This window comes from Trichechus manatus, unplaced genomic scaffold, assembly GCF_000243295.1.
Source record: "Trichechus manatus latirostris isolate Lorelei unplaced genomic scaffold, TriManLat1.0 scaffold00024, whole genome shotgun sequence".
NCBI classification, from domain to species: domain Eukaryota; kingdom Metazoa; phylum Chordata; class Mammalia; order Sirenia; family Trichechidae; genus Trichechus; species Trichechus manatus.
In genome coordinates this window covers 4,417,138-4,431,720 of record NW_004443960.1, presented here as the reverse complement: position 1 = coordinate 4,431,720, position 14,583 = coordinate 4,417,138, and the positions used below count along the sequence as shown (strand labels likewise).

General features: G+C 48.0%; 1 protein-coding gene across 1 annotated transcript in view; it reads left to right on the top strand.

Moving 5' to 3' along the window:
* The first annotated feature begins 266 nt into the window (after positions 1-266).
* The window catches only part of ANKS3 (ankyrin repeat and sterile alpha motif domain containing 3), a 34,117-nt gene continuing 19,800 nt past the window's right edge, over positions 267-14,583 (top strand). The window contains exons 1-5 of the mRNA XM_012554649.2: positions 267-344; positions 6,154-6,325; positions 10,127-10,325; positions 10,459-10,580; positions 11,993-12,074. Coding sequence (XP_012410103.1) covers positions 6,156-6,325; positions 10,127-10,325; positions 10,459-10,580; positions 11,993-12,074 — 573 coding nt within the window. The 5' untranslated portion in view covers positions 267-344; positions 6,154-6,155. The remainder of the gene's footprint in view (positions 345-6,153; positions 6,326-10,126; positions 10,326-10,458; positions 10,581-11,992; positions 12,075-14,583) is intronic.

The following is a 14,583-nucleotide window of genomic DNA, read 5'->3' as shown; positions in this document are numbered from 1 at the left end:
GGGCATGGCGAACTGCGCCTGCTCATTGACTGCTGCGGGCGTCACTCCGCTAGATGGGCGAGCTGACCGGAAGGTCCGGGTGCGGGACAGACCAATTCGACAGCGCCCGAAGCAGCCCCGTGGGACCGGAGAGCGTCCCGGCGTGCTCCGCGCCCTTCTGCAACTATTTCCGGGGCGGGCGTCGGGGCGATCAAGCCGGGCGCTGTGGCGGTGGCGGCGCGGAGGGAGCCCCGGGTGGGCGCTGGCCAAGAGCGGGTCCTGTGCCGAGGGAGCGCGGCGAGCAGCCTGTGGGATTGGTGGCGGCGGCGGCCCGAGGGCGGCCCTAGGCCCAAGGCCCAGCGCAGGTAGGCTCCGCGGCGTCCGGGCCGCCAGGTGCTGGCACCTGCTGCCCGCCTGCGAGGCCCGGCCTCGGCGCGTGGCGTCCCAGCCCTGTCACCTGCGCGGAGTGTCCGAGCTTCCTCTTCTCTGGTTGTTCAGTGGGGACGATAATGCCTTGTGCGTTATAGGGTTACTGCGCGGAGGCGACAGTGGATGCCCCTGAGGCGTCGAGGCAGGTTGTTAACTGGGGACCCGCCACGGCGCTGTGAATGAGTGTTATGAGCCCTGATAGCCCGCTCCCCGCTGCAAGCTCCCCGGGTCCTCTTAACGCCCCATGCCCGGGCGGGAGGCGGTGCCTTGTGGGCGTGACAGTGGAGCACCAGCGTCATTTTTTCTAACTAGTTCATTTGTGTGTGTGTGTGTGTGTCTACTTTAACGGTAATGGCTATTTAGCATTTAAAAAATGGACAGAACCGAAGGGTAGAGTTAAAAGGTCCTATCTCCAGTTCTGGAGCTCTGGTGGCCCAGTGGTTAAGAGCTGGGCTGCTAACCAAAAAGTCGGCAGTTTGAATCTACCAGCCTCTTATTGGAAATCCTATGGGGCAGTTCTGCTCTGTCCTCTGGGGTCGCTATGAGTCAGAATCGACTCCATGGCGATGGATGTCTCCAGTTCTACTTCCTGAAGATGCGTTCTGGAAGCCATACGCAAAAAGTTTTCTACATGTATACAAATATGTGTGTGAATGGGATCCCATTTTATTAGTCATTTGTTCCGCACCTGTTGCAGAGCGTCTGTCCGTCATGTGGTAAGGGCGGTAAGGAAATAACAGCAGTTACATCATTTGGTAGTGCAAACAGCTGCCAACTGAAAGGTTTAGCTATTCATAGGTGCCAAAGAACAAAGGCCTGGGGATCTACTTCTGAAAAATCAGCCATTGACAACTGGATGGAGCACAGTTCTACTCTGACACATGTGGGGTCGACATGAGTTGGAACTGACTGGAGGACACCTGGTTTGGTAGCAGCTTTGTAGCTCCCTAGCACCCAAGTCCTCTCTCTGTAGGTTTCTCGAGCTGGTGTCTGGTTCTGACTGGCCCTCAGCACTGTGAAGGGTCCTGGATATATGAGTGTCCAGCCCTGGAGGAGGCCTTTGGAGTAGAAGAGACACACCCACAGAAGGCTTGAGGGGTGTATTGCGAATGGCCCTGAACTGTCAGCGTATTTGGACCCTTATCCAGGATCTGTTGGCCAGGACTGTTGAGGATGAGGCTTTTGCATCCTCCAGGTGAGGGGCTGCTGGTGTGAGGCACGGGTTTGACCCTAACTTTGAAACCTGTTTGCCCCATCTCACACACAGATACTCTCCCCAAGGGACTGCAAATTCTTTGTTCCCCCACTTTGGTGGCTTGTTTGTTGTTTGGCCATCTTGGCTGTCACCCGGGGGTGGAAAGCGTTCTTTTGAGACTGAGGTCCTGATGGCGTTCAGGTGAACTGTGATGGTGCCTGTACCGTTAGGCCATTTGAACTTGACATGGCCTTCTTTGTTTTCTCTTTCTCTCCCTTTTCTACGCTTGCTTCCTTGTTCTTTTCCACCTGGAGTAGAAAAGGAGGTAGATGTCATTCCTGGCCCTAAGGGATCCGCCAGGAAGCTAATGGTTTGGTCTTGATTCAGTTAGGATTCCTGTAATAAAGGACCATCCTGGTTTGCCATTACCAGCCTTGTCCCATCTCAGGGAGAGTGTCCTCCAGATTTATCAGCCTGGCACAGCCCCCTCGCCTCACCCACTTCCAGGGAATGCCTGGAGGAATTCCTAGTCAGCTGACGTTTGCTGAGTGCCAGTCACATCCTACTTTCTGTATCGGGGCTTTCTTTCCATTTAAAAAAAAAATTTTTTTTTTAAATTCACACGTTCACTTTGGTGTTCGGATCTGTGAATTTTGACAAATGCATAGAGTTGATTATCTACCACTACAATCAAGATACAGTACAGCTCCATCACTCCAAAAATTCCCTCCTGCTGCCCCTTTATGGTGTGCCCCTCCCCCAACCCCGTACCACTGATCTGCCCTCCAACTCTGTGGGTTTGTCCTTTCCCAAATGCCACATTAAAGGAAGCATACAGTAGGCAGCCTTTTGAGTTTGGCTTCTTCCATTTAGTAAATGTATTTGAGAGTCATCCATGTGTTGCAGGTATCAACTGTTCCTTCCTCCTTTTTATTGCTGAGTAGCATTCCATTGTATGGATGTACCACCGTGCGTTCATCCATTCTTCCATGTGTTTTTACCAGCAGCCCTGGGAGGTATTAGGAATATCCATCCCCATTAGACAGTGAGGAGCAAAGGACTTGGAGATGCGAAGTAGTAGAGCTAAGTTTTGTTGTTGGTTTTTTTTTTTTTTAAATTATGATGAAAATATACGTAACAAAACATACGCCATCTCAACAATTACTGCGTGTACAGTTCAGTGACATTGATTACATTCTTCAAGCTGTGCAACCATCTCACTACTCTTTTCCAAATGGTTCCACTGCCATTAACATAAACTCTGCCCCCTAAGCAAAAACTCTCCCTCTCCCCCACCCCTGTAACCACTTAATAAGCTTCGGTTTCTGTGTGTTTGCTTATTTCATGTAAGTGAGATCATATAGTATTTGTCCTTTTATGACTGATTTCGCTCAGCATGACGTTTTCAGGGTTCCTCCATGTTGTGGTACGCATCAGGACTCCGTTTCTCTTTAGGGCTGAGTGGTATGCCATGGTGTGTATATACTGCATTTTGCTTATCCACTCATCTGCTGATGGACGTTTAGATTGTTTCCACATTTGGCTATTGTGAAAAGTGCTGCGATGAACACTGGTGTACATTTTTGTGTTCTTGCCTTCAAGTCTTCTGGGAATACACCTAGGATTGGGATTGTTGGGTCATATGGTAGTTCTGTGTTCCGACTTTTTGAGTAACCGTTAAGCTGTTTTTCACAATGGCTGTACCGTTTTGCACTCTTACCAGCAACAGATGAGGGTTCCAGTTTTTCCACATCCTCACCAACACCTGTTTTCCATTTTTTTGATCATTGCCATTCTGATAGGGGTAAGGTGATATCTCATTGTGGTTTTGCTTTGCATCTCCCTAATGGCTAAGGAGGAGCCCTGGTGGCACGGTTTTTAAGCACTCGGCTGTTAACTGAAAGGTCAGCGGTTCAAACCTACCAGCCGCTCCGTGGGAGAAAGATGTGGCAGTCTTCTTCTGTAAAAGATTTACAACCTTGGAAACCCTATGGGACAGTTCTCTGTCCTATAGGGTAGTTATGAGTCGGAATTGACTCAACGGCAGTGGGTTTAATGGCTAATGAGTCAGAATAGATTCCATGGCAATAGGTTTGGTATTTGTTTAATGACTAATGAAGGAGCCCTGATGATGGAATGGTTAAGCACTTGGCTGCTAACTGAAAGGTTGATAGTGTGAACCCATCAGCCACTCCACTGGAGAAAAGACCTGGCGATCTGCTCCCATAAAGATTACAGCCTAAGAAACCCTATAGGCCAGTTCTACTCTGTCCTATAGGGTCACTATGACTCAGCAGCACACAATAACAAAAATAATGGCTAATAACATTAAACATCTTCTCCTGTGCTTGTTGGCCGTTTAGATATCCTGTCTGGTGAAATATCTCTTCAATTTGTCTTTTTATTGTTGAGTTAGACATTTTTTAAAAATATATTTTGGATATTAGACTCTTGTCTGATATATGATTCCCGAAAATTTTCTCCCAATCTGTAGGTTGTCTCTTCACTTTTTGATAACATCCTTTGATGAAAGAAAGTATTTAATTTTTATGAGGTCCCATTTATCTGTTTTGTCTTTTGCTGTTTGTGCTTTTGTTGTCATACCTGATAATGCATTGTTAAAAACTAGGTCCCACAGCCTTGTTCCTACATTTTCTTCCAAGAATTTTATGATTTTAGTTTTTGTATTTAGGTCCTTGTTCTATTGTGAATTGGTATTTGTCTATGGTGTGAGGCATGGATCCTGTTTCATTCTTCTGCATGTGGAAATCCAATTTTCCCAACACTGTTTATTAAAGAGACTCTTCCTTCTCTATTGAATGGACTTAGCACCCTTGTCAAAAATCAGCTGAACATAGATATATGGATTTATTTCTGGATGCTCAATTCTATTCCATATCTGTCTATAATTATACCAGTGCCAGGCTGTTTTAATCACTGTGGCTTTGTAGTATGTTTTGAAATCAGGAAGTGCGAGTCCTTCTAGTTTCTTCTTCTTCTTCAAGATGACTTTAGCTATTTGGGGTCCCTTGCCCTTCCATATAAGTTTGAAGATTGGCTTTTCTATTTTTCTAAAGAAGGCTGTTGGAATTTTGATGGGAATTACATTGGATTTATAGATTGCTTCACGTAGTGTCTTAGTTAGCAAGTGGTGCTATAACAGAAATACCACAAGTGGATGGCTTTAAGAAACAAATTTATTTTCTCACAGTTTAGGAGGCTAGAAGTCCAAATTCAGGGTGCTGGCCCTAGGGGACGGCTTTCTGTCTCTGTTGACTCTGGGGGAATGTCCTTGTCTCTTTTCAGCTTCTGTTCCTTGGTGATCATGTAGCATGGCATCTGTCTGCTCCCATCTTTCCTTGCTTGCATGGTTGCTTGCTCAGTCTGCTCTTTTATATCTCAGAAAAGATTGATTTAAGGCATACCGTACACTAGTACTGCCTCATTAACAAAACAATGAAACCCGTTCCCAAATGAGATTATAACCACAGGTATGGTAGGATTTATAACACATATTTTTAGGGGACACAATTCAATCTATAACAGGTAATGTTAACATCGTCACTATATTAAGCCTTCCACTCTACGAACATGGAATGTCCTTCCGTTTATTTAGGTCTTCTTTGATTTCTTTTAGTCACGTTGTATAGTTTTTTGTGTACAAGTTTTTACCTTCCTGGTTAAATTTATTCCTAGGTACTTTATTCTTTTAGGTGCTGTTGTAAATGGGAATGTTCCCTTCATTTCCTTTTCAGCTTGCTCATTGCTGATGAATAGAAACCTGACTGACTGCTGTGTGGTGACCTCCCACCCTGCCACCTTGCTGAATTCATTAGTTAGTGCCAGTAGCTTTCTTGTATAGGATCATGTCGTCTGTGAAAAGGGGTAATTTTACTTCCTCCTTCCTGATTTAGATGCTTTTTTTGTCTTATCCTAACTGCTCTGGCTAGGAATTCCAGAACAATGTTGACTAGCGGTAGGGAGAGTGGGCTTCCCTGTCTTGTTCCTGATCTTCATGGAAAAGCGCTCAGTCCTTCTCCATTGACTACAGTATTAACTGTGGGCTTTCATAAAAGCCCTTTATTGAGAAATTTCCCTTCTATTCCTGTCTTATTGTTTTTATCATGAAAGGGTGTGGAGTTTTGTCAAATGCCTTTTCTGCATCTACTGAGATGATCTTGTGGTTCAGAGCTAAATTTTGATCTAACCCCAAGTCCAGGGATCTTTCCCACTATACCCAAGAGCCTTTTGGTCAAATGATCCAATTACCGTTTCTTTACTTCCCAGCCAACAGGCTGTCAGGCTCCTTGAGTTCCTGAGAATTCCCTTTTTAGGATCTGTGGTAAGAAGCTCCTCTGGGTGACTATGATGGAGCTACCGAAACCATAGGACATTGGATCAAAGACAATTGTATACTAAATCAGTCCGGGGGTCTGTATCACTGATAGGGTAGTGATGGGTGGCCTGCTGCAGATAGGAGGAAGACCATCTCGTTTCATGCCTGGAACAGCCGGGAAGGAAAGCCCTAACCCCTGTGCCTCCCTCCGCAGCCATGTCGGAGCTTAGCGATGAGGCCAGTGAGCCGGAACTCCTCAACCGCAGCTTGTCCATGTGGCATGGGCTGGGCGCACAGGTCAGCCGGGAGGAGCTGGACGTCCCCTTGGATCTGCACACCGCTGCTTCCATTGGCCAGTACGAGGTGGTGAAGGAGTGTGTCCAGCGGTAAGAGGGCCTGGGAAATGTCCGTTCGCCTCAGATTTGAGCGCCGTTCCATTGTTAGATCCCACGTGAAAATATCCATGATCTAACGAGGCCCCAGGTACAGATGTTTCATGCGTGTAGAGTGAATTGACCCAGTTTATCTTGGGCAGTTATCGGTAATAATGATGCGAGGCAGGTTTTATTTCCAGGAAGGAAAAGAAGGACATAAACTTCTTTCATCGGCTTATAAACAGTATAAACTTTAAAATTTAAACACGGTGAGTGTATGGTTTTCACTAATCACTTGCAGAACCCCAAACAAAAGATGGAAACTGATGACCGTATGGTCTTCTTTTCCCAGATGGGTTCATTTTATCTCTGGTGCTCTCCTCTCCTCTCTAGTTTCTGCTCTAGAGAAGGAAAGCGGCTGGGTTTTATCTCCCCTTCTGGAGGGTTGCCCCCTGAACCAACTGCTCACGTGCTATTTTTTACTAATCTGTATATGCATATTAAAGGAGCCCTGATGGCGCAATGGTTAGGTGCTCACCTGCTAACTGAAAGGTTGGCTGTTGGAACCCACCCGGTGGAGAAAAAAGCTGGAGATCAGCTCCCATAAAGATTACAGCCTAGGAAACCCTATGGGCAGTTCTATTCTGTCTTATAGGGTCTCTATGAGTCGGAATCACCTTGACGGCACCCCCAAAACAACAACAATACACATATATTAGGATCCCTGGGTGGCGCAGACAGTTAAGTGCTCGGCTACCAACTGAAATGTTGGAGGTCTGAGTCAACCCAGAGGTGCCTCAGAAGAAAGGCCTGGCAGTCTACTTCCAAAAAATCAACCATTGAAAACCCTACGGAGTACAGTTCTACTCTGACACACATGGGGTTGCCATGAGTGGGAAATGACTTGACAGCAACTGATTTTTATATATATTAAGTCCCAAAACAACAAAGTCCCATGCCTTATTCTTAGTACACTGTGATACTTGCCGTCATTTTTGGAAAAGGATTTGTCTCCACCATACTTTAAGCTTCCTCTGGTTCACATGTCTCGTTTAATAACTTGGAGAAATGACTTATGTCCGTACCTGGATGATTCTCACGTGTGCCTTTTCCAGTGCCCAGTGAGCACAGCAGAGAGCCTCGTTGAAGCCCCAGGTCCCCAGGCCCCAAGTTGTGGCCATCACTTATAAGTGTCTGGCTAACCTTTGGTAAAGGGTAATCTGGAGAACCCCTTTACCAGGTGGCCTTTGGAATAGGTGGCTGGGTGTGAAGTCAGCACATCCACTCCCATGGTCTCCAAGGCCCTGTTACAACTCTGATCCTTGGGAATTCTCAGGCTTTTAAGTCTCTGGATGCCCTGTTAAAATGCATCATTGAGAACAGCAGTTTTAAGTCATTATCAGCCGCTCCAGGGAGGTAAGGAGGGGACGTGTCAGTGTTGTGTTTGGGATTTTTTTTTGTTGTTGCAGCTGAGAACATACACAGCAAAACATACACCAATTCAGCCGTCTCTACACATACAATTCAGTGACACTGATCACATTCTTTGAGTTGTGCAGCCATTCTCATCCTCCTTTTCTGAGTTACTCTTTCTCAATTAACATACACTCACTGCCCCCTAAGGTTCCTATCTAATCTTTCAAGTTGCTGTTGTCATTTTGGTCCCATGTAAACCAAATCAAACCCATTGCCATCCAGTTGACTCCGACTCATAGTGACCCTGTAGGACACAGTAGAAGCCCCATAGTGTTTCCAAGGCTGTAAATCTTTACAGAAGCAGACTTCCACACCTTTCTCTGGTGGAGCAGCTGGTGGGTTCAAATCGTCGACCTTTCAATTAGCAGTCGAGGACTTTAACCACTGCACTACCAGTGGTTTTGATCCCATATAGATAGTTCTTAAAAGAACACAGTGTTCAAGGCAGACATTTTTTACGAGTTAAGCTAAACTGTTGTTTGGTTTTAAGAAGACTTCAGGAGATATTTTTGGTTTAAGTTTTAAAAGATTATCTCAGGGCAGTAGTTTCAGGGCTTCATCTAGCCCCACTGGCTCCAGAAAGTCTGGAGTCCATGAGAATTTGAAATTCTGTTCTACATTTCCCCCGTTTTGACAGTAGCTGAGATAGATGGAGGCCAGGAACCCAATGGGAGTTGGGGCATAAGGAGGAGGACTGGGATTTGGAGGGGAGGCGGGAGAGTTCAGAGAAACTTTTGCTAAGGGTCAGGCTCCCCCTTTCCACGAGGAACGGAGCGCCTCATAAATGAAGGCAGTGGGGTCAGGGTGGCCTGGATTGATCCAGGCTGTACTTCAGAAGGTGCCTCCATACGGTTCTCCCAGCCAGTGACTGCCGCTGCGCTCTGGAGGACAGGCCTCTGGGGCGGCTGCCCGGGCGTGAGTCTCAGACTCAGCAGGAGACTCTGGTGCCTGCAGAATAGTTGTCTGGTACAGCTTAATGCGTGTATACTTGTGAGAGCCACATGTTACGGGGAATGGTTGGTGGTGGTTACCTCCGCCAGAGGCAGGAATTGTGGATGGGGAGGGCGAGGCTGGGCTGGGGGTACATAACAGTGCAAGATGCTCCTGGAAGCAGATGTTCCTTTTCAACGCCAACCCCGCCCTCCAGGCTGAGATGTCCACTTTTTTTTTTTTTTTTCTCCTGTGAGAGAAGACCCATTTCCAGAATTTTCACAGAAATCAGCAAGAAAGACAGGAGTATTTGGTCACGGATTTTTCACGACTGCTTTTGTAGGGTGAGTTGACAGAGGGGCTTGTCTGCTGTCAGAGTCGCTCCCGGCTTCGTTGCCCTCCCCACCAACACTGGGCCAGCAGAGTCTGGCTGATTGTGGTGGGTGGTCAAGGCTCTGGTCCAGGGGTTCTCGGCCTCGGCACTGTTGGCATTTGGGGCCTGATAACTGTGGGGCATGGGGGCCGTCCTGTGTACCATTGGACAGAATTAGCAGCATCCCTGGCCCCCACCCACTAGATGCCAGTAGCAGCCCCTTTCAGTTGAGACAACCAGAAAGAAACGTGCCCCCAGTGAGAGCCATCTGCAGCTGGCGGTGCGGAGAAGAGCATCACTGGTCTTGGGCAGAAGGGGCCAGTGAGAACTTGGAGTGAGAACAGGGGAACAGTGCCGAGGGCTGCGGACTTCCCACAGCAACCTTGTGGGCAGCATTTCCCCGTCCGCCTTCCCCGGACAAGGAGCCCTGATGACACAACAGTTAGGCGCTCGGCTGCTAACAGAAAGGTTGGCAGTTCGAACCCACCCAGCGGCTCGGTGGGAGAAAGACCTGGTGATCTGCTCCTGTAAAGATTGTTGTTGTTAGGTGCCGTGGAGTTGGTTCTGACTCATAGCGACCCTACGTACAACAGACAGAAACACCACCTGGTCCTGTGCCATCCTCATGGTCGTTGCTATGCTTGAGCCCATTGTTGCAGCCACTGTGTCCATCCATCTCGTTGACGGTCTTCCTCTTTTTCACTGACCATCTACTTTACCAAGCATGATATCCTCCTCCGGGGACTGCTCCCTCCCGGTAACACGCCCAAAGCGTGTGTAAACGTTACAGCCTAGGAAGCCCTATGGAGCTCAGCTCTACTCTGTAACACATGGGACACCAAACAACAGAAGGAGACTTAGCTGGAGAGCGTCTAGGTCAGGGATAAATGCCGTTTCCTGTCAGCCCTGCCAGTCTTTCTCTGGCCCAGCTTCACCACTGGCCATGGTGAACCCCCGACGTGAGACAGTGGGGCGTGGCTACAGCCGGGCGTGGCTACAGCCGGGCGTGGCTAGCGTGCCTTGTGTCTGTTTAGGAGAGAGTTCGATTTGAACAAGAAGAATGGTGGCGGCTGGACCCCGCTGATGTATGCCTCCTACATTGGACACGATACCATCGTGCACCTGCTGCTTGAGGCGGGGGTGAGTGTGAATGTGCCGACCCCGGAAGGGCAGACTCCACTGATGCTGGCCTCCAGCTGTGGCAATGAGAGCATCGCTTACTTCCTCCTGCAGGTGAGCTACACGGGCACCCGAGCCCAGCGATCAGAGGGCACCACCGCGGGCCTTGGTGTGCCAGCGCGCCGTCATTTCCAACGCTTCCAGCAGGGGAGGCGGGCAGTAACGAGCACCCTGTGTTCTTTTGAAGCAAGGTGCTGAGCTGGAAATGAAAGACATCCAGGGCTGGACTGCTCTCTTCCACTGCACCAGCGCTGGGCACCAGCAGATGGTGAAGTTCCTCTTAGACAGTGGCGCCAATGCCAACGTGAGGTGAGTACACAACCTTCAGTGGCCTGGTTTCAGGGACGCCAGGAAGGGCAGCTGGGAGGGTGGCTAAGCAGAGTCAGGGCGCCCCCTGCCGTGGATGGGAGGTCAAGACAAAGGGGCAGAGTGGAAGACATCCTGCCATACCCGGGACCTGGGAGAATCCTGCCCTTTCACATACCTATCAGGGGACACGGGGTGCGTCACTGTAAGCTCCCTGAGCCTCATCTCTATCTGAAAACGGAGGCGCCCACACCCATATCCTACATGTGCTGGGGGTCTGACGCAGACCGGCATTTGGATTCCTTTCTCTTACCTGCCTTTGTCTGTATCAGATGAGGTGGTGTTTTGAAAACAATCAGGAGTTTGATAAGCTGGCAGTGGTAGTGTCTAAAGCATATGATGAGAATAATCAGCTCTTAACACAGCAGGAAGCAGGGCAGCATCCACTGCTGCCTGGTTCTGTGTACTCTGCCCGGCTGGTGTGGGCAGTGTAAGACACACCGTAATGCTTTGTGCCACTAAGAAAGAAAAAGGCTACCAGATAACGTTCCGCTCGCCTGTGGATTGTGAGACACGTTCTGATTTCAGAGATGTCAAAATGTGAAAACCGTGTGTCTTAGAATGGAGGAAAACCAAGTGTTTAGGGTGGTTCCTGCCTTCCAGGCTGTCGTGATACAAGTAAGGATAGGGGGCAGTCTGAAGACAGAGTGCTAAGTTAACTATAACCAGGCACACAGAGTGAGATCAGGGACTAAACGTAGTAAGGACAGGTTAGATTAGTGTCCCTGGGTGGCATAAACAGTTAATGCGCTCAACTCCTTATGGGAAGGTTGGAGGTTCATGTCCACCCAGAGGCACCTTGGAAGAAAGGCCTGGTGATCCACGTCCAAAAAATCAGCCATTGAAAACCCTGTGGAGCACAGTTCTACTCTGCCACACATGGGGTTGCCAGGAGTCAGAGTTGACTTGACAGCAAGTGGTAGATGAGAAGTACTGGAGTTTTTAGGGAGGGGTTTGTGGAGGATGTTAAACTCGATAGAGAGTATCTGGGTAGGTGGTCAGGGGCGCTCAGCTTTCTGTGAGCAGTCCAGGGCAGGGGCTGTGTCCTGAGCGTGATTCGGTGGAGATTTAGGAGGCAGCAGGTGGGGACAGCAGCTTAGGAGGAGGGGAGACGGGAGACAGACTTGTCTTTAGGGCAGAAGGCCACAGCGGGGCACAGACCAGACCAGTGGGTGAGGCTGCTATGTTAATATTAACTGCCCGCGTTCTCCCCCTGCTGGTTTTTGTGCGTGAGAGGCCTCTGCCCTTGGAGATGGGCGGCGATGTGCGTATTCCCTCATTCTGTCTTCAGTAGGAAGCTTTGCCCGGGCAGGTCTTCTCTTCTTTACTCTCTGACTGTGGCCTCCGTCTTGCAGGGAACCGGTGTGTGGGTTCACACCCCTGATGGAAGCCGCGGCCTCAGGCCATGAGATCATCGTGCAGTATTTTCTGAACCATGTAAGTGACCCTGTTCATTAGCTTATAGATTAGCCACAGCGAGTGAGGAATCATGCCAGCGAAGTAGACTATAACAGAATGTTCTCCTTCACAGGAATAACTACTCTCCATCCATTTATTGGGTGGGCATTGGATGGAAAATGGACGTTTTCGTGATTGTCCACTGGAGCTTAGCGTTAGGGGTACTGTGGAGACTGAAAATGAACATCTACATCTGTAATGATGTCAAAAGTGCTTTTATTTGAAGAATATGGAAGAGCAGATTTTAAAATGTAAATAGTACTCATGATTCTGTCACTTTACAAAATTATATAGATAAGAAGGTGAAGCTCTTCCTCCCTTTCCCCCACTCCTTCCCCTCCCCGAGATCCCCGCTGGTTCTGTAGAGAGCCTCCCCAGGTTCATCCCTCTGCTTGGGCAGGTATACCATATATATCTCTATAAATGTGCAAACACATTGCTTTTGGTTTTGAACAAAAATAAGATTCTACTGTGTATTTGCTCTGCAACTTTTAAAAACTCACTTAATATCCACTAGACATCTTATCAGGTCAGCATATGTCCTCGTAGTGTAATCCGTGGATAGCGTGCACCATGGTTAATTTAAGCAGTTCCTTAGTAGACATCTCTTTCCAGCATTATGCAACTACAAATAGTGCTCCAGAGAATATCCATGCGCACACGGCTTTAGCACACGTGCAGTTAATTCTGTGTACTATATTTTGACACGAGGAATTGCTGGTGCTCACATTTTAAACTTAATAGGCCCTAATAAAAAGTCAAATAACCCAGCTGAAAAATGGGCAGAGGATTTGAATAGATGTTTCACTGAGGAAGATATACAAATGGCCAGTAGCACATGAAAAGGTGCTCAGCATCATTAGCCATTAGGGAAGTGCAAATCAAAACCGCGATGAGACACCACTCCATGCTCACTAGGACGGCTAGAAGAAAAAAGACAAATAATACCACGCATTGGTGAGGATGTGGAGAAATGGGAACCCTGATACACTGCTGATGGAAATATAAACGGGGGCAGCTGCTATGGAAAAGTTCGGCAGTTTCATAAAAAGGGAAACATAGAATGACCATGCGACCCAGCAGTTCCACTCCTGAATGTGTACTCAAAAGAACTGAAAACAGATGTTGAAACAAAAACCCATACGTGAATGTTCATAGCAGCATTATTCATAATCGGCAGAAGGTAGACACAGCCCAAATGTCCCATCCACCGATAAATGGAGACACAAAATGTGATATATCCATAAATGGAATATTCAGTCATAAAAAGGAATGAAGTGCTGATACGCGTGCTACAACACGGATGAACCTTGAGAACATGCCGAGTCACACAGGACCGCATATTGTATGATTCCTCTAACATGAAATGTTCAGAACAGGCCCATCTATAGAGATCGACGGTAGATTAGTGGTTGCCTAGGGCTGGGGGAAGTGGGGAGATTGAGGTGGGGAGGATGACGGCTAAGGGGTAGGGGGCTTCTTTTTGGGGAGATGCAAATGTTCTAAAATTGACTGTAGTGATGGTTGCGCAATTAAATTGCCTACTTTAAATGGACGAGTTGTATGGTATGTGAATTATATCTCAATAAAGCGGTTTTAAAAAGTCTAACGGGAAATTTTAGTAGGTCCTAACGGATTCCCACCAAAAGGTGGTCTGTGTTGTCCTTCCTCCAGTGACACATGCAGGTGCCCGTCCCCGTGTTCTCACTGGCTGGATGTCACCAGTCTCTGAAGTGTTTGCCAGTCTGGTGGGAGGAAGGTGGCTCATTTTGCTTTGCACTTCCTTAATTGTTAGTGAGGTTGATGCTTTTTACGTGTTTATTGGCCACATGAATTGTGTCTTTTATGAGTTGTATTTCTTTTATGAATTGTGTCTTTATATTTTTGGCCCAGTTTTCTTTTGGATTGCTTGTTCTTTTCTCACTGGCTAGTGGGAACGTTCTGAAGGATACATTTTTAAAATGCCACCCCTTTTTTAAAAAAGAATCTGGGGACAGCACACGCACGTGGTAAAAAAATGCCGATGACCCAGAAGCCGAGCCACGCCCACCCTTGTGCCCTGTCCCCTGGTCGCCCTCCCCACGAGCATCTCCTACGAGGCTCTGCGTAGCCTCCTGGTCTGTGCGTGTACAGGCACCTACAACACACTGTCTGTCCCACCCACCCAGCTCTTCCCACTTTGCTTTCTGGGTGGCACAAATGGTTAACCTCTTGACTGCTAGCCAAAAGGTTGGCCATTTGAACCCAGCCAGAGGCATGTTGTTAGACAGGCCTGGTGATCTGCTTCCGAAAGGTCACAGCCTTGAAAACCTTTTGGAGCAGTTCTACTCTGCACACCTGTGGTCGCCCTAAGTCAGCATCCACTTGACAGCAACTAACAACAGCATACATCATAGAGATTGTTCTGTATCGGTGTACGTGTAGACTCGGCGGCAGCAAACAAGCACAGCGTGTGTCGTAGAGATTGTTCTGTATCGGTGTACGTGTA